Source organism: Motacilla alba, chromosome 10 (genome assembly GCF_015832195.1).
Source record: "Motacilla alba alba isolate MOTALB_02 chromosome 10, Motacilla_alba_V1.0_pri, whole genome shotgun sequence".
NCBI lineage: Eukaryota > Metazoa > Chordata > Aves > Passeriformes > Motacillidae > Motacilla > Motacilla alba.
The window spans coordinates 12411051-12429396 of NC_052025.1; the positions used below are offsets into that span (position 1 = coordinate 12411051).

General features: G+C 40.5%; 1 protein-coding gene across 3 annotated transcripts in view; it reads right to left on the reverse strand.

Annotated features, from left to right (window-relative positions):
• ARNT2 (aryl hydrocarbon receptor nuclear translocator 2) overlaps positions 1–18346 on the reverse strand; it is a 96938-nt gene that overhangs the window by 56255 nt on the left and 22337 nt on the right. For 2 of the 3 annotated variants that reach the window (XM_038146770.1, XM_038146772.1), the window contains exons 2-6: positions 15847–15958; positions 10160–10207; positions 7100–7144; positions 4351–4564; positions 2264–2477 (exon numbers count right to left, since the gene is read on the reverse strand). In XM_038146770.1, the coding sequence (XP_038002698.1) occupies positions 2264–2477; positions 4351–4564; positions 7100–7144; positions 10160–10207; positions 15847–15958 (633 nt within the window). The remainder of the gene's footprint in view (positions 1–2263; positions 2478–4350; positions 4565–7099; positions 7145–10159; positions 10208–15846; positions 15959–18346) is intronic. The other variant, XM_038146773.1, reaches the window with a different exon arrangement.

Sequence of the window (18346 nt, forward strand, 5' to 3'; positions counted from 1 at the left end):
GCTGAAGGGGGAGATTATAGCATTGAGGAAATGGACCCTGAGAAAATGAGGAAGAGAGCAAAATTAAATATCGTAACTTTCACTTGAAAATCTTTTCCCTAAGCAGATTCTGTGCTCAACAGCCAGACATCACTGCAAGATGAGGACGTTCCTACTGCCTGAAGTGAACTTCACTCCGAGCAAAAAACACTCTAGATGCAGCTGACCAGCTTGTGGTTTCCATCACTTTCAAGCTCTACATTGCCCTTTGCTCTGCATGGAACATGCCTTTGGAAAGCCAAGGAAAACTTGGTTTAATAAACACCAAATTAGAGGAAATGCATTTGCCCCCTTGACATCTTTTAAAAAGTCACTAAGACACGCATTATTTCAGGTCACTGCAAGATTTCATTCAGTACTTGCTACAAAGCTGCTGCTCTCAATATGGCCTGTGCCACAGCAAGGGAAGTAACTGGCTGAATGGACTCTAGAATCACCTTTCTCCTAGAAAGGTATCTCAAAGGAGCAAGAGTGATGGTGCTAAAGTCCTGCTGCTTATAAACAAATTGAAGCTGGACTGACAGTCCTTGTAGAAGACTGCTTCTCCTATTTATTGGTACCTTGTGGAGTAGAGGAAATACAAGTTTAAAATAATAAATCTAGAACTTTCTGGTAGTCTGTGTGCTCCACAAACTGACAGAACTACTTGTAAACAAAATTACTGTACTTTATCAGCCACACCTTTAAAACAAAAGTACTCAAAAAGCTGAGCAGGCGACCCTGCTTTCCTCATGCTGGGCAAATGTTCAGCTGTCCATGTACATCAGATTTACAGGCCTTCTGCGTCAATCTGACAACTCCAAAAGATTCAGGCAGGGAAAAGATTTAGCTCTATAAATACTATTGAGCTTCTCTTTCCACTGGCTACAGATCAATTCAGTGCAGAAGAAAAGCCCATAGCTAAGGCTAGAAAAAATACAGAGTCGGGTTTTCAGAAGTGCTCTGCATTTGTCTAGTCCAGCTCTAGTTTGAGCAGGTTAAGTCCCACAACTGAGCACTTCTGGAAGTCAAAACATGACTGTTCACTGAGGCTCTGGAGTAATTGCTTCTTGGACAAGATGGCATGTATGTTAAAATGTATTAGAGGCTGCATAATAAAAACAGAGGCTGTGCCCTTTTGCAAGTCTCGTGGTATGAAACTCAGCTGTTTTGCCCTGCACAGGTTCCCCTAACTGTTCACTTGGTTTCTATCCATCTGGAGTTTCACCACAGAATTTTGCTTTGAGCTTCCCATTTGAATACACGAAAGCTCTGCCAAAACCACATCACATTCAAACCACAGGAAATCATGAATTTGGCACTGTTTTGACATGGAAGCTGTAAACAGTGTGCAGGTTCACTCAAAACTGGATCGCTGTCCTTTGAGTTATGAAACACAACAGAACTTCCAGCAAACCAGGTCAGAAATCTTAACTACCAAAGCAAAGAGAAATTATGTGACTTTTGCAAGGATCAGGGGTTTTTTGAATATTATCCCCTACCTTTTTTCCTTCAGCTATAAACATAATACGTGAAGAATAAAAAGAGAAGTTAAGTTTCCTCCTTTTCAATTTTGAGTTACAACAGAACTTACCTAATTCTCACAGCTCTAACACACGTATCCTATTAAACACAAGGCAGCTTTGAGCTACTGGCAGCTTTGAGCATGAACAACTAAAAGTCAGAGTTGTTGATATGAATATGCTTTAGTTTTACGTGCAACATGACAGGTAATCAACTTTCAGGTAACTTGCACTACTGCACAGGAGCCTCATGATTAAAATCCAGTATATTTTTAGTTGCCAAACACTGGATTTTTTCCCTTCAAGATTCCAATTAGCAAACCACAAGGAACTTGTATGAAAACAGAAAAGTCTAAAATATGATTTTTGACTCAAATTAAAGACTGCCCTAAAGAAACACATACTTGTAAAGAAGTCACAAGTTCATTGAGGATGAAATGAAAACAATCTAGATTTCCAGACCAAGCCTGTGAACAATCCAGATTCCAAACCAGAGTTTGAATGCAGAGCTACATGAAGATGGTTTGACTGAAGTCAATTAATAGGAAGCAAAATGCAGTCACTCAAAAGAAGATTTATATTACTGTACTGCCTGCAAGAAAACACAGTTTAATCTAGCTGAGTTTCACTTCTACCGGATTTTTACACCCGGCACTCTGAATGTCAGGAAAAGCTCTCCAGGGATCCTGAACGCCCAGAAGCATACATCAGCCATATCTGACCTGTCATGGAGTTTTCAGATGTACACAGTTGCTCTCGCAGCTTTTCCACATCATCTGGATGAACCTGCTCGTACAAAGTGCTGCCAAACCACTCTGACTGGGGCTGGTTCAGCACAGGAGTCACAGAGTCTGACACGTAGATCACTCTGCCCGTCTCAGCTGCAACTACAAACAGGAACCCATCTGCAGCCTCCAGGATAAGGTGTTTCAGTTCCTTCCAAAGAAAGGATTTTATTAGGATGCCAGCAAGGAAAAGGAATTAAATATAATGTCTGTCATTGTCAGAGAATATTGTTTTCTTGTGATCTTAGTGGCTGATCAAAACCAAGACAGAAATTTTTACTGATGTAACAATATAACCAAACTTGCAGCAAGCATAAATTGCCCATCTCATTAACAAACAACATTTTATTTTCCATTATTGCCTTTCATCTGGGAATCTCCATGCACTTAAGGAAAATAAACAACTAATACTCAGTGTATAATCAGTGACAGGCATATAACATTAAAAAATAAAAAAGATATTTCAGAGTACAAACAGAGGAAATGAATAGCTCTAACTCATTGCAAATTCTTCTCTTAATTAAAAGTTCTGAATAATTTAGTTGGAAAGAAAGCAATAAGACTTTTTAGTTTGGTTCTCCCTGGCCCTGCTCAGGATGAGCTCTGTTTGTAAATTAAACAGTCACCAGATAAAAGGCAGAAAGTGTAATGGGAATGAGGAAAGAATCTCCAGCCTCTTCTTCCATTAAGGGCCCTGAGCCACCACATAAGAAGGTTCTGGAGGTTTTCCAGCCTGTGAGTGTGAAGCCTCAGCATCACCCAGAAATACTCCCTTTCCTTAACAGAGCTTGAAAACCTCTCATGGCAAAGGATGACAACTACCACTGCAATTCCTGCAAAAGAAGCTGGAACAGCCTTTGGTGGCTCCAGTGACCACCAGAGCTTGTTAAGATCCTGCACCTGGAACTCAAACACAGAGTCCCATCCCAGGTGGGATGTCTCAGCAGGGTTAGTGTGCCAGTGGTAGGTATTAGCTGATAAGGTGAGGATAAAAATCTGGCTAACTACTAAGAAACTGATAACTCATCTCAAGAAACACTCAACAGATTGTCAACTTCTGCTGCTTTGTTTTAGAGAAAGCACATTGAACCTGAACTACTGACTAAACAAAAAACCTCACAGCACAGCTGGCCACACTATACTGAAGATAGTATAATCAGTTTTGAACATTATTAAAAAAGATGAAAGCAAACTCTGTAATTCTGCAAGATTTAAAAAAAATAAAAAATTGCAATGAGAAGTGACTAGGGTGTGCCACCAGCAGAATGGCACAGTCCCTCCAGAAACACACTCCAGGAGAGCTGGAATAAGCAGTTGTGAGCACTGAGGGGTCAGCAGCAGCTGCTGTTTATCTAAGAGAAAGAAGTTATTGCCTCTAGCCACAACTTCCATGTGTAAGTGCTTAAATCACTTCAGACCACAAGAATGAATACTACACCCATAGGACTTTGAAAACAATGGAGGTGGTAGGAATTTTCAATGTGCTCAGTAAACAGAGTTTTCCTTCAAGCACTGGGTGCATCTTCCTTCTTCCATCAAAAATGTAACCAAGAAGTACCTCAGCCAGTAGAGATGGGATTCAACTCTGCCCAGTTCAGCTGCTGGGAACTCCAGCATTTAGACTAAAGGATGTTTTCAACCTTCCTCTAATCCCCAGAGAGAGAGGCAGGTCTTTCCAGACTAATTTTTTACTTATTTTAGAGAATGTCTGTTAGGATGGGAAGAACCCAGATCTGGAGGTGGAAACTCCTTTCTGCGAGGCAGAGAGTGACTTGTTTTTCAGATGGACAGATCTCAATGGTAAGAATGCCAATTTGCTTCTCCAAAAAGAAAGATCTGTCATAGTGTTAAAATCAAGTCCAAACAGTCACAAAAAACCACCTGTATTCACACCTTGATTATGTAACTGGTACCAGCTGCTACACTACAGTGAAGGATCAAGCTGAGGCTCTACTTCTCTCAGCATTTCCTCACACCTTTTAAGACAAAAAACCAGGGAAAACGAACATTTTTGTAAATTCTACCTGTTCTGTAAGAAAGGAAGGCTTGTAAGCTCCATCAGTCGATTTGTTTCCAGTGCCCCTCATGGATTTCATGTGGGAAACAGCCATGCGAAGGATGGTCAGCTTGTCGGGCTTACGAGCCAGGGCGCTGCACGTGGGCACCATGTCCGACAGCTCGGTGATGTACTGGGTCATCTTATTTCTCCTGCGCCTCTCAATCTCACTGTGATTCTCCCTGAGCATTTAAAGAAACACCAAAGCAACAGAAAAGAGACGTGAGCAGCTTAAGGATCTCAGTTGGAGGAATGAATCATAATGCTTCGCACTCGTTTTGCTGTTTGCACCCCAGGAGAGCAAAGTGCTTTACAAAGCCAACCACTGTCATCCCTCCTATTTTACACACAGAAAATCCAGGCCACAGACAGATAAATATGATTTGCCCATAGCTGTGAAAAGAACCTGTATTTCTATTTATTGGCTTGTGGCCTTAATCTCTTAACCAGTTTAATCTCCTTTGGTTTAAGGACAAAAATGAAGTAGAAATATGTGAGGAGCTAACATCTGCCAACTCCAGTCAAACTCCCAGATTTGCTGTGATGCATCTCTCAGCTTCTCATAAAAGGTGTCCTTTAGAGGAAACCTCTCACTAACAACTGGATCAGGTCAGCAGGAAACATCAGCACTGACTTATGAAAAAAGCCCACTCAATGACAACACAGATCCCAAACAATGCTGTTTGGAACACCCCACAACCCTGCAGGGAGTCACTACATGCCTGTAGGATCAGACTGCAGCACTGGGACCATATACGGGATAACAGTACATACAAAAAAAAAAATCCCCATAAATAAATAAAATAAGTATGAAAGACAGCAAGTAAACATCTGGCTTGTCAGACATAGACCAGAATTTATGTTCAGGGACAATTTAGCACAGCAGGGAAGCAACAATGACAGTACTTGATGCTGCCCCAAGTTGGGCTAGGCTGCAATGTTCTCATCCTCTAGAGGAATCATATGGTTGAGGTGGTTAGTCAAATTTGAGAAATCCCAAAATGGACTCCCACCAGAATCTTTCAGAAACAAACATCTCAGAGTTCAGTTTTCCCATTCTGGAAATCACCACTGCTTGATCAGCATTAAGGAATCACACCAATATATACATCTGAAATGGTCCAAATGGACCTAGAATGCTTCAGCGCCCAGCACTTATTCTTCTCATACTGTACCTGTCAGGTGGCAGCTAAATACAAGTACACGACAGGTAGATGATGCTTCAGTTGTCAAAGCAGCATCTTCCACTGATTTCAATGAGCTGTGCATGGCATTGTCTTGTGGGATCGCTGGCTGATCCAACAAGATGTGAGAAGTGATCACTTGGAGAGTCCACCAGCATTGACTGATGTGATAACACAACATTAAAAGAAACTGCAACATTCTTTGGAGCTGACTGCTATAAAGACTGACCATGAAAGCAGAAGCTAGGCTTGGCACACTTTTTGGATACTTTTAGGGATTAAACCTTTTCTTAAAAAGCAGGAAAGAATTGTATGCTGCTTCCTGAAATAGAGGAATGCAAGGACTTGCCCTGCTTTGGGTATCCTGCCCCTGCACATACAGGTGTTACATGCATGAGGCACAGTCTGCAGAAACAACACTCGTTAGGGCTACATGCAGAGTTATTATTCCTATGCTTACTGTGTGATATGCAAAAAATCCAGCTATGGCAGCCCATGGCTGCTCAGTAAATTACAGCCAAGCCTTGCCTGAGGTCACTGTCCAGGACACTGTAATAGTGAACCTTTCATTTCACCCGGCTGAGGAACAGCCCCTGTGTGGGTCTGCACAGATGTAGGAGGGAACAGGGGGAGCTGGGTCATACACACAGCTGCTGTGACAGTGCACATGTACACAGAGCACACACGTGTACATGCCAGCTGGTACATGCACATAAATATGGACACGGGGAAGATAAAAGCATTTTTACATGATGAAAGCTTGCTCTAAGTTCAGCATTTTCACAGAAGCGGTGGTTAAGAAAAAAAGAGAAAGAGAGACAAAGAACAGACAGATTCAACATACATTTCACACTTATAAGTACATAATACATTGTCTACCACTCAAGTATTTTAGTACTTCAGGACAACAACCATTATAGAGACTAAACAGAGACTGTAAAACTTCCTGAGAGAAAAGGAGTATCCCAGTAGTCCACTTCATTTATGATCTTAAAAGCTAGAAAGTAATAGCATGTTAATCTACTGGCTGGGAAAATGTTCAAGCAGACAATACCCCAAAAGTTTCCTGAAACTAGTTCAAATTTAAAGCCTTAAAAGAAAAAGAGGGGCTGTGCTGCTCTTCTAAAGCATGTGTCCTAGGAACCCTGGCATTCACAAACTTGTACACAATGATGTCCCAATTCTGTCATTTCTTAACTTTGTTTTTATACAGAAATTACGAAGGGACATTAAATTTTGGGATACAGGGGAGCCAATCCAAAACCACTATGCGTTTGTATTTCTGACTTCAAGCAGCTTTAGAACAGACAAAAGATCAGTATGAACAGCATCATGTAAAAGAAAAATTGGGACAAACCATATTTGACTTCCCTTTTTCCTACCCATCCCTTCTGTGTCAGCACTACTTTGATCATCATCCCACCTAAAACAGAGTAACCATCTCTCTAAGCTAAGGCACACGTACTGAGATTTTTTGGACACGAACATCCCCCTCTTTTCTCTCAGCAGAAGAGCTCTACAGGACACGCCTACCTTGCAAACTTTTCCTTATCACCAGTGATTTGATCACCATCATACCTAGAAACAAAAGATAGTACATCAATCAACAGGGGTTATGCATTGGGTGATAGCAAACACACAGCAGAAAGCAAAAGAATTCACAAGTGCAAACCATTACAAATAACAGCAAGAAAAACAAGGGAATGAGAACGATACAGCAAAGAAAACACAGAGCCTGATCCAAGCCATGCCAATCCAGAAACTTCATTTGTATATTTAAAAAAACAGAAGACACATTTCAGTGGATTTAAGCAAACACTTTGACATACACTGATTTCTTGGGAAACTTAACAAGCAGCACCAGTATGGAAAACACCAGTGAGCTTTTATCCGCAGCAGGCCATAAAAAACTCATTGCTGTGCTGGAAGTGAACGGGCTGTATCTGTTCCAGCTTGCAACCACAGCTCCCTCCATTCAGCAGAGGGCACTGATGGTCTACAGATAACACAGGAGGGCAGAGACACGGCTGAAGGGCGATGCCTTATGTAAGGGAGCCTTCAGGAAGAAGTTCTGTACGGACAGACACTGCACTGACTGTCGTGGAGGCTGGCAAAAGGCAGGCAGGCAGGTGAAACTGCTGGGTAAATAGAAGTGAAATTTAAACTGCCTTAATTCCCTAGAAGTAAACAGGCACCTCATTCCTACTCGAATCAACAGACGTTGGATGCCCAGGCAGGTATGTGTGGTGTTTGAGCAGCACCTTTATGGAGGAAATCCAGACCAATGAGACTTTTGTCCTGTGGGACTAAAAAAGCTTCACTGCTCCTGAAGCATTGTCCCAAAGACAGGCAGCAATGTGACATTTCAGTAAAAAACGACACGCTGCTCCTCTCTTTCCTAAAAAATGCACTAATCATTTGACATTGGATTTTGCTGGCATAGTTATGGAAAGACTCATTTGAAACGAAACTGCTAGCTCCAAAACACAAAATGTATGTTTTGAAAAACACAAAAATAAGATAATGGCTTTTCTAGAAGTGAAGACTATAACTGCTCAAGAACAGTTAAATGACATTTTGTATTAAAATTACACCTTTCCAAAATGATGTAATTTGTTACAACAGACAGCCTATGAAGGTCCCATGTATTAGCTAAAAAAGTAATACAGCCTAAATAAGCATGCTTTCCTCTTCTAACAAATCAATAATGAACTTTTACTTTTTTTTTTTCTGTCTGAAATGGATTACAACTAATTTTAAGGAAATCCACCTAGGCAAGTTCCTCATTCAAACAGTGAAGACAAAGCTTAATCAAATCTTGAGCAGTATTTCTTTATGTTGTGGTCAACAACAGCACCCTCAGAACATCCAAGTGACAACACCACTCTCTTCCCCTTGACTCTGCCTGGAGAACAGACTGAAGCAAGTAATTTTCAGCAAAAAGACCAATTCAATGAGGAATGGGCAGATTACAGTGTGGGAAGTACATGCACAGGCTCTGTGTGAGATGAGGTGTCATGCAGGGACACCTGAGCTGAGCTGGAAGCCCTGAGAAGCAGAGTGTGTCACCTGCCATGGGGCACTAGGCTAACACCACTTCTCCTGTGCTCCCACCAGCCTGGGGCTTGGCTGCTCATCCTTCTCTGCCTGACTGGGCTGAGGATGTTATTGCCTCCAACCACTGGTTTTCCCTTCCAGTCTCCCAGCTGACCTCTGCACGCATGCTCCTTCAGGCACTTCAGTCAAAGCCAGCTGGGTTAGCTTCACCATTTAAACAGCAGCTCTTTGACAACTAAATAATTTTGACTGAAACAAGCTAGGAGTAAGTCATGTGAGCAATCTGGAGAAGGGAACAACTGGAAGAGGATGGCTGAACATAGCCCTGGGTGTCTCTGCATGGTTTTTCTGTACTCTCTAAAAACAGAGCAATCTGGGGTCTATGCAGAATTTAAGACTTAAATATCAGATTTTGATCTGACACCTAAAATCAACTGAGTCTAAGCACTGCACAGCATACGTCTCCATTAAAAGTAATGGAATTATTGGCTCAACCCACCACCAAATTTTGAAAGGCCAAAACCAGAATGGGGAAGGACCAACACGTGTATCAGTGTGCCCAGAAACCCTGATGCCTGTGCAGGCACAAATCAGCTCCCATTCCTCACAAATCTTGTTCCCTTAACATGTGTCTTCTAGCAAATATTAGGACCAAGCCCTCAAATCACCAGTTTTAACACCAGGGACTGGTTCTGTAAACGACATCAACCAAACAGGAGTGCTGCTGGTCTTGTCCAGTAAATGATGATATGGTGTCACAGTGGATCTTCAGCACACTTCTCTTTCAGACTGACTGGAATAACCCTGTTAAACCCCAGTGACAGCTGTGCTTCAACATGGCTGCTGCTACACAGCTGCAATTACAATTTGGATAATCAGCAGTTACCCACAGGCCTCAAAGTATCTACACCCCGCACTTCAGCTGCTTGGTTTCTAATGAAAAAATGCACACAGTGTGACCAAAAAAAAAAAAGGATAAATGAAAAAATAGCAATGAGGCTTTACTGTTTATTTCTAGCTTTGAATATTCCATGTGAGTTAACATTTTTTTGTCAATTTTTACTATTCAGATACACATAATGATACATAATGTAAAGCTCACTAACTTAAAAAAAAACAATCCACCTCTACAATCTGTCAAATTGTCTTAACAAGCAATTAACATCTGAAACAAATTAGAAATGAAATTTCATTTTCAGTGGCCAAAAGACAACTTCAGCAATGTCAAATAACTGAAGTCCATCTAAGGCAGCTGAAATAATAAGCTAAAAATCACAAGTTTTCTCATTTGATATAGCTGCAGAGTGAAATTGTGACACACATGCTGTCAGCTTTATAAGCCAATAACTACATTAGGCAGGTTTCTGCCAGAATGCCTAATTTTCAGAAGGAGCTGATAAAAAGAGTAACTAATATTTGGGTCTCGTTGTTGGCAAGTTTTTCACCCATATTTATATTGATTTTCACACATCAGTAATGAGACAGCAGTCTTTCCCCACTGAAAGAAATTTGGTCAACTCTTATGTAAATGCTCACCTTGAAAATTTGCTGGGCCCCTCCCCATCTTCATCGTCAAAGTCCATTCTGTAAAAGCAAGATTTCCAAATCAGCAATCAAGGTGTTGGCAATGGTGGCATGAACACTCAAGTCAGCTGTTCTCAGTGTTGTTAGATTTGTGTTTTTCCTAGAGGTGTTAACAACTGAGGATTCCAATCTTGCACATTCCCTCCAGACTTAGGAGCAAGCTGATCAGCTGATTTATGTCCTAGACCTTCTCAAGGCTATGGAAGAGCTGAGTTCTTCCGTGGGTCAAATCCCAGCCTGCCAGTTTGGCTCCTCCAGGGAAGCACAAAAAGCAGGAGCCTCTTTCTTCACTTCTTACACAGACAGACTAGGAAGATCATCTTCCTAATCTTTACATCTAAATTAGATTCGTGTATTAGGCAGTGTGAGCGTATCATAAATGTTATCACTATAAAGTTATACAATAGCATAATTTACAAAGCATTTTAGACACTTGTATACCTCTAAAAAGAGGTGGATAGATATTTATATCCCCAAATATAAGGATGTAACTCTGCCATTAAGCTAGACAATCAAGCTGATATAAAACTATCATAGACCATTGTTGTATTAGTGTATTTATTTTAATAAAAATACATTAGTACGATATACAGACCTTGATCAATCACTCTTAATTTGCGTAGATAGGAAATTATAGTTTTGTTTTGCAAACATTTTCTCAGATTTCTTTAACATTCTAAGCTTTCCAGCCTTTCAGTGCAGTAAAACTTCATACAACTACAGATTCCATGTCTCTAACACTGTTCATATTAACAGGTATAAGTCCTATTAAGGGAAAAAACCCTTCAAAGTGGCAATGATATTTATCTCAGTGTTAAAATGATTCCTATCAATGACAAATTGAGATTTGTATGTCCAGAGTGTGGGAACAAAGATGCAAAAAACAGTCTCTAAAACTGCATCAGCATAGGAAAGTGCCAGTCAGGCACTGCTCTCCTAAATTCTTCCTTCTTAAATTCTGACAACCAGGAGGGACTGGCCCATAAAAGATGTGTCTGAGTCACAGCAAACTCTGTACAATTGGAATGAGGGCAGCAAGTCAGCACAGGAATTGGACATGGCACTAGAAAAGTTACAATAATATTTTCCAGATGGTAACAGCGATTATTCATTTCTGGAGGAAGCAAAGAGAAAACCATTTTCCCCAAAGAGCTTTAAGAAAAGCTGTGTATTTAACTTGCTTAGCTTTGATGCAATCGTCGTTTTCAGTATAAATTACATCTTTGCTCACCTAATTAGCAGCAAATCCGGTTCCAAGGTCCGTGGTCCCTCAGCTGCCTCATGCAGAACACCACCGACCCCCAGTGGCCACTGGCCTCACCGCTGCCACAGCTAAGCCCGGACCCAGCTGCTGCTGGCACCCCAAATGTGGCCTTCAGGGCTGGCACCAGCAGCCTGAATCCCCCCTGACCTGCAGCACTCCCAGGAATTTACCATTTACACATGTGGTATAGCCCAGGGTCTCCTCTCACCTACCTGCTTCCTCCCCATATGCAATAACGAGACATTCCAGAAAAACCTTCCCAGTTGTGGGAATGGGAATGTTTCTACCTGCACTGAAAATGCACAAGTCAATGTTAAGGAGAGCTGGTTGTTTCAAAGTGGAGGGCAGCACTGGGATGGCTCCACCTGAAGCCACTCACAAAAGCATCACACCCTTACCTGGGTTTCACTGGCAGCTGAAACGCATCTGAGAGAAATACACAGTTTCAAACTGGGGGGAAAGGGCTGCACACAAAATTATACACCTGTGGGGGAAAGCCTTTTCTTCATGGATTTTATGAGACACTGCTTTAATCTGGGACAGATTGATTTTGTTACTCTTTTCCTTCCTCTCCAGTACACTGAGATCACATGCCTTGGTGGATATGATTCTACGATTTAGCTTCCAGCCAAATACTCCAGCTGAGTGCTAAGGGATGGGTTTTCCCCCAAATAAAATATTAGCTGCATTGCATTTAATCTAGTTTATTATTAGTGGAATACAATGCAGGGAATTAGAGATGATACCAGTTTAAGGCTTGATCCTGCTGCCTGCACTGTATCACCACCTCTGAAGGAATAAGGGCAACTAACACACGTATTTATTTAGATGGTTGGATGTCAGCTTCCTCTTTTAGGAGATTCTTGATGGGTTAATATCCTCAGGTAACACCTCCCACATATACAGTGGGCTCATCACAGCAGAATCTGAATGCATGGGGTATAACATCAGTCTGGTCTTTTAAATAATGCCTCTGCTTTGTTAAACTACCCAAACCCCTTTATTTCATATGGAAATCAAACAAAAATTTTTATTTAAAATATCAATACCTTAAAAAAAATGCAACAGCAAATGTATCTCTGTTCCATCTTTGTTAATAACACATTTCCTAATTTCACTGTGCAAAATGAAAAAACTCTTTGAAACATTAAAAAAACCCCTCAGATAGAAAGTCATTGATTCCAGTGTCCTGCCTGATCCACTGTGTCTGCTTTACAGCAAGGCAGAAGGAAAGGCAGTGAATCAGTTGTAACCTTTAGTAGAACACAGCAGAACACGTAAAAATAATATTCCATCAACCTCCTCATACCCTGACAGATAAGATCTTCTGTTTAGATAGAATATACTGCACATTAGCAAAACAGGAGAAGCAGCCTCCCAGAAGACAAATGACATCATTTCAGAAGATTCAGAAAGACTATCTTTTATCTTCATTTAAAATTCCCATTAAAAAGAGGCTTTAAAAAAGAGCTGCACTGTGCTCTTTTGTTTTGAAGAGACAGCATAAATCTTGTTTTCCTCTTTCATACTGTTCACATCAATCGTGAAAAGGCCTGATGCATGAGGTACTTATTAAAATGTATTTTCCTTAGAAGATGTGTGGCTACCATAAATACAGTAATAAAAATACTTTTAAAATTAATTATTCTCAATTAGAAACATTTTCATAAAAAAAACCCTACAAACCAAAACGCCTCAAACAAGATGGACCTGCACAGGTTTAAAAAATTGACATGCAAGAGGATTTCAACACAGCAACAAAATTAGTATGTAAAATTCCCAAGAAATGTCAAAAGATGCTTGCCATGATTACACAGTGTAGGAAGAGGGCAGGCAGGAATGGTCAGGAGGAAATGCAGCTGAGAGGCAGATGGGGATCTGTATTACAGCCTTTTATTGAGCACAATATTGAGGGGTAGAATGGTGGAGTGAGGTCTCTTTTCCCCAGATTTCAATAGTTTTGGTTCAGAGAAAAGGCAAGACTACATCATGAACCAAAACAAAAGCAATGCAACTGAAACCAGCTCATCCAAAAAACTCCAACCCTCCCTGCCCAAGCACACATAGCCCAGGAAGGCGAAAAAGCCCCTTATCTTCTAATACAGCAAAGCCTGAATTAAACCCACATTAAATAAAGAACTGAGGGTGCATTAATCTAAGATAGTCACTGACCACTGCAGTGCTTTATCTTATGCTGTCCCTTTTTTCTGTGAAGTAGTTGGTATAATTTATAGAAAGGAAAAGTATTTTCCCAAGCTGTCAATGACGCCAAATGCCGACACGGCAGAAACACCTTCTGGACAGCCAATGAGTTTAAACTGATCTACATTCAAGTCCACACAGCAATTATTCTGCCAGCTTGCCTCAGCAATTATGAAAAAAGAAACAATTTTCAGAGATAACCAGATCTGGGAAAGCTGGCTGGGTATGCCAGCTCCACTCCCTTATGTTTGACACAGAACACTCCTAAAATGCCCAAGGACCGAGGTGTACAAAGACGTATCACCAGAACAGCAGGGAAAGGACCCAGTGTTAGGTGCAACTTTGTTCAAAGAGAAGCTCAGAGGAATTAGACACAGCAGGCATTCTTTCCCTCAAGGTCTGAATATATACAGAGCAAACATTAAAAAATTATAAAAATAATAATAAAAAAAGCACTCTCAACTCAGGCTTGGAGAAAGGCAATTAGTACAGAGCTATGGTGCACAGATGAAATACCACAATCCAGGTATAAAAGTGAACCTATACTAGTTTACTCACTTAATTAACATGTTAAAGACATTTTAAATAATTTGATTTTATGTTCCTCCCGCCCTCCCCTCACTTCACCTTCTCACAAATAGATGACAATACTTAAAATGCCACAGTTAAAGCACTTCAATTAATATCAAGCCAGTATTTAATATCAGAATATTTCACAGTCAGCAGCATCAAACCTTGGCAACAGTAAATTGCAAACTGATATTCAGAGCTGACATGGTTTATGATCAAAAAAAGATCAAATATCCTGCAACTCAAGTACAAAACCTTATCTATGTTAGGTAGCAATGAAAAGATGTTAATGTCTTTTCTTTTGAGTGCAAGTTTAAAAAGGTTTTCTCATTGAGCAGCTTGAAAATAAAAATGTGATGCCTGTCAAAGACAGATTTTAGGAGTTTCTCAAACCAATTTCATACAGTTAGCTCAGCATCAGAAGGGCACTCACTGGGGGAAGATATTCAAACTGTTCTGTCCAAAGCAACACCCCTCAGAACAACCATCGAGAGTGTTCACATCACACCAACCTTGCTCCGCTTTCGAGGCAAGGTCAACCTTCCCCCTTGGTAATTCACTCCAAGATTGGACTCCAGTGCTGTTACTGGAGCAGACACACAGAACTGGCAACATACCTTGGTGAACAATCCTTAGAGCAGCTCTTGCAAGGAATAATGTCCTCCTCAGGTGTTCACCAGTGAAGATTTCACTCACACTGTTGATCCTGTTAAGCCCCACCACTGCCTGATTTAAGACTAAACGTAAGACTAATCAATCTCTTTTGAAGAGACTCTCAGATCAGTTATCTCTGAGAGAGCATCATCCAAAAACCATTACTATTTGTGACCAAACTTTGATTAAAAAAAGGAGGGAGTTGTTAACACTAGAGAGCTGTCTTCTGTTCTCAAGCTCTTGCTACACTTTTCTTCTAACACAGAGAATTACTATGAGTTGCCACAGAGAAATCTGATGTGGGCAACTACCCCTACACCACATCAGCCTCTGATGCTAGATAAAACAAATTTTCTTCTTTAGCAGAGCCCTCAAGCTTGTCTAAGGGCTGAATTTGATTCAGGCCCTTCTCCCAGAAGAAGACTGTGCTGCTTCCAGCGAGACCTAGAATATTGTGGTCCACAATCTCTGAAGAGTGAGCTCTCATGCTATTTCTGTACCTGGAACTATAAAGAAAACATCTTTAACAGGTTTCTCTCTAAGAGATTCCAAGTGTAACCTTCAGATGAAGTTGAGTAAGTCCTCATGTGCAATCTTGCTACCTTTTTTCACTTGATAAATCACTGTGAGATTAAACAGATATAGGCAAAACGCATTCATTTTATCTACAATAGCCCCATGATCCAAACTCCTTTCTGGATGCTTTGCCAAACCTGAAAATCTTTTGAAACAAGCATAACAACAAGCCATATGCTTATCAGCAAGTTTGATCTTGCAGGAAGAACAGATGCACTGAAGAGAAAAACAAAACATCAGTGACTAATGTCATAATGCAGCTTACATAAATATAACATTACATAATAAACACACACATGTATACAGGTGCATTTTGAGTTTTCCAATACAAGTAATTTCCAGGTTCAGACCTGAAGAAAAGGAGATGGCTTACCCAGAGCGACGCTTTCCTCCTCTGGAAGGCATGGATCCTGCCATCCTCACTTGTCCACTCGCCATGGGAGCCACTGGCAAGGCCACCGAGCCAGGAATATCTGATGCCATTTCTGTAAGGCACAGGTAGGGGAAGAGGTGGGGGAAATCCCTTAATCCATTACCTTCAACGAGAAACCTCTGCTGGTAACATTAGACACAGGCCCTTCCCAAAACAAACAGAGAAAGTTTTCCTTTTTATTTCTAAGGAAATGTAAAGCTCTCCTAATAAAACCCAGCAGATTTACAGACCCTTTACAAAAAGCCCAGCTAGGTCAACAGACATTATAGTGCCTGGGAGACAGAGAGAATTGCAGGTAGGTATCTCTGTAACTCCACTGACCTAATGGGTCTCATTTTAAGTCTCAAAGAGGCTGTCAGATGAAGGCCAACAACCTTCTACAACAGTTAAAGTGCCTTGTACAGAAATGCAGAGCTGAAACCCCAAGGCAAATGAAGCTGCAGATCATGGTACCAGGGTACCAAGAGAAATAAAAGTTCAAAAACTCAGTTTGCCAGAGAGGCCAAGAGTTGAGAGCAGAGATGAATTATCAGGTGATACTGGTTTTTATTATTTATATTCTGGAGGCATTCAGAGGGCCACACTGAACTTGGAAGAGCTCAAAGGCTTCCTACATTTCTGTGTGGTGCCTTGCAGAGCACAACTGAGCCCAAAATCCAGGCTGATAGTCACCCTCTGCCAGGGCTCGAGGTAAAACCACAGGTTTAATCAAACCTCAAAATTCTGATGAGAGAAACTGCAAAAGCTTACTTTATGCAATGGTTTTCAGACTGTTAATGGCAAGTACTTCTAAAGTCTATTAATAACAGTTCATTACACTTCAAAAAAGAAAAGTGGAATTTAACATATTTAGAGCTTTTTCTTCTATCCCATTATTAAGCATGGGATTTAGAATGTTTTTCCTCTGTATAACTCTTATAAACTCTATGAGCAATTAAAACTTTTTCCTAATGCATATATACTTTATTCACTCTGGAGGAAAAATCTACAGTCAAAACATTTAATTATCTTGAAAGAAAATGCATCTTCCTTCCAACTTAAAAAAAAAAAAAAACTTGGCAAGGTATCTGGAGCTGCAGCTAAATATAATTACTAATGGAAAGCAAATCTGTTTAAAAAATTCTGCTATTTTTTCCCCAACAGATAAGTATGAAATAACTTCAATTATGGAAACAGGAATCCATGTTCTTTCATTATGTCTGGAGAGCACTTCCATCTCTGCCACACTTTATACACATCCATTATACAACATTATGCATTTCAAATAATAACATTTTATCTGTTCACTGATTTCATGGATTTCTTCTAGTACATTTAGTTTTATTAACTCCTTTTCAACTAAAAAGCAACAGAGCAATCCAATACTTTTTAACAAAGTCTGCAAGGCCAAACGATGAGACTGCTGCCTGTGCCCCCACACCACAGAAAGTTCCACAGTGGCTAAAGCTGCAGCTATGTGGAAACACAACATTTATGCACATTAGCATATCTCCAGACAAATAAAAGCATCAGCATGCAAACAACTGGTAAATCACTATTTCCAGAATAAGTACCCTTAGCTGTCTAATGCCCATAATTCACTCAGAACATTCAAACTCATCTCTCACGGGCAGAACCGAAGGTCATTCTGAAATGCTCTGCTCACTCATTTATTAAAGCAGATGGTAAAAACCATAATAAATCTACCTGCAAAGTGTCCCTGTCACTCAGAAACACATTTCAGTATAGATCATCAAGGAGACCAGATTTTTTTAAAGTAGTAACTGTAAGACAATTTCAGATCATCTCTGAGCAATATTTGAAGAGTAAGAACAATACTGTACAGTGATGAGAAACTCTTGCAACCTCATCTTCCTCAATCTAAACCAAAGATGATGAAAAAACACACCAAGGGTTGCATCCAAAAGCCAAAACTAATTTTTAAGGTAACTTTACAGCTCACCAAAAAAAAGGAAACAAAGTCCCCTTGCTCTCCTTTATGCATCCCATACTCAAGAGATGCATCCAAAACAGGTTGAGCAAACCTTTCTGTAGAGCCCTTGCTCTCATTCCTGACAAGTCAGGGAGACCCAGACAGTTAGTTTTGATCACTGTCCAATGTAGGTGGTTGTGGATAGGCAGAATGAGTTGTTTTTCTTCACTTATTTTCAGCCTTACATGTATGAAAATGTAAGAGGCAAGGGCAGCTATCAAGATTCAAGTAGGAAGGACAAACAGAACTGTGTACTTCTTACAAAGAGGGGAAAAAAAGGTAAAAGGAATGGCCAAAGCAGAGGTTCAGTTATGTCAGTGTCCAAGAACACATGAAAGAAAACATTTCACAACACACAGATCATCTGTCTATCAAGGTATAAGCTAAAGAATTACTGTGTAGATATCTTGATTCTACAGAATTGCACATCAAAGACAGTGCAATACAAAAAGTAACTTCTTAGACAAA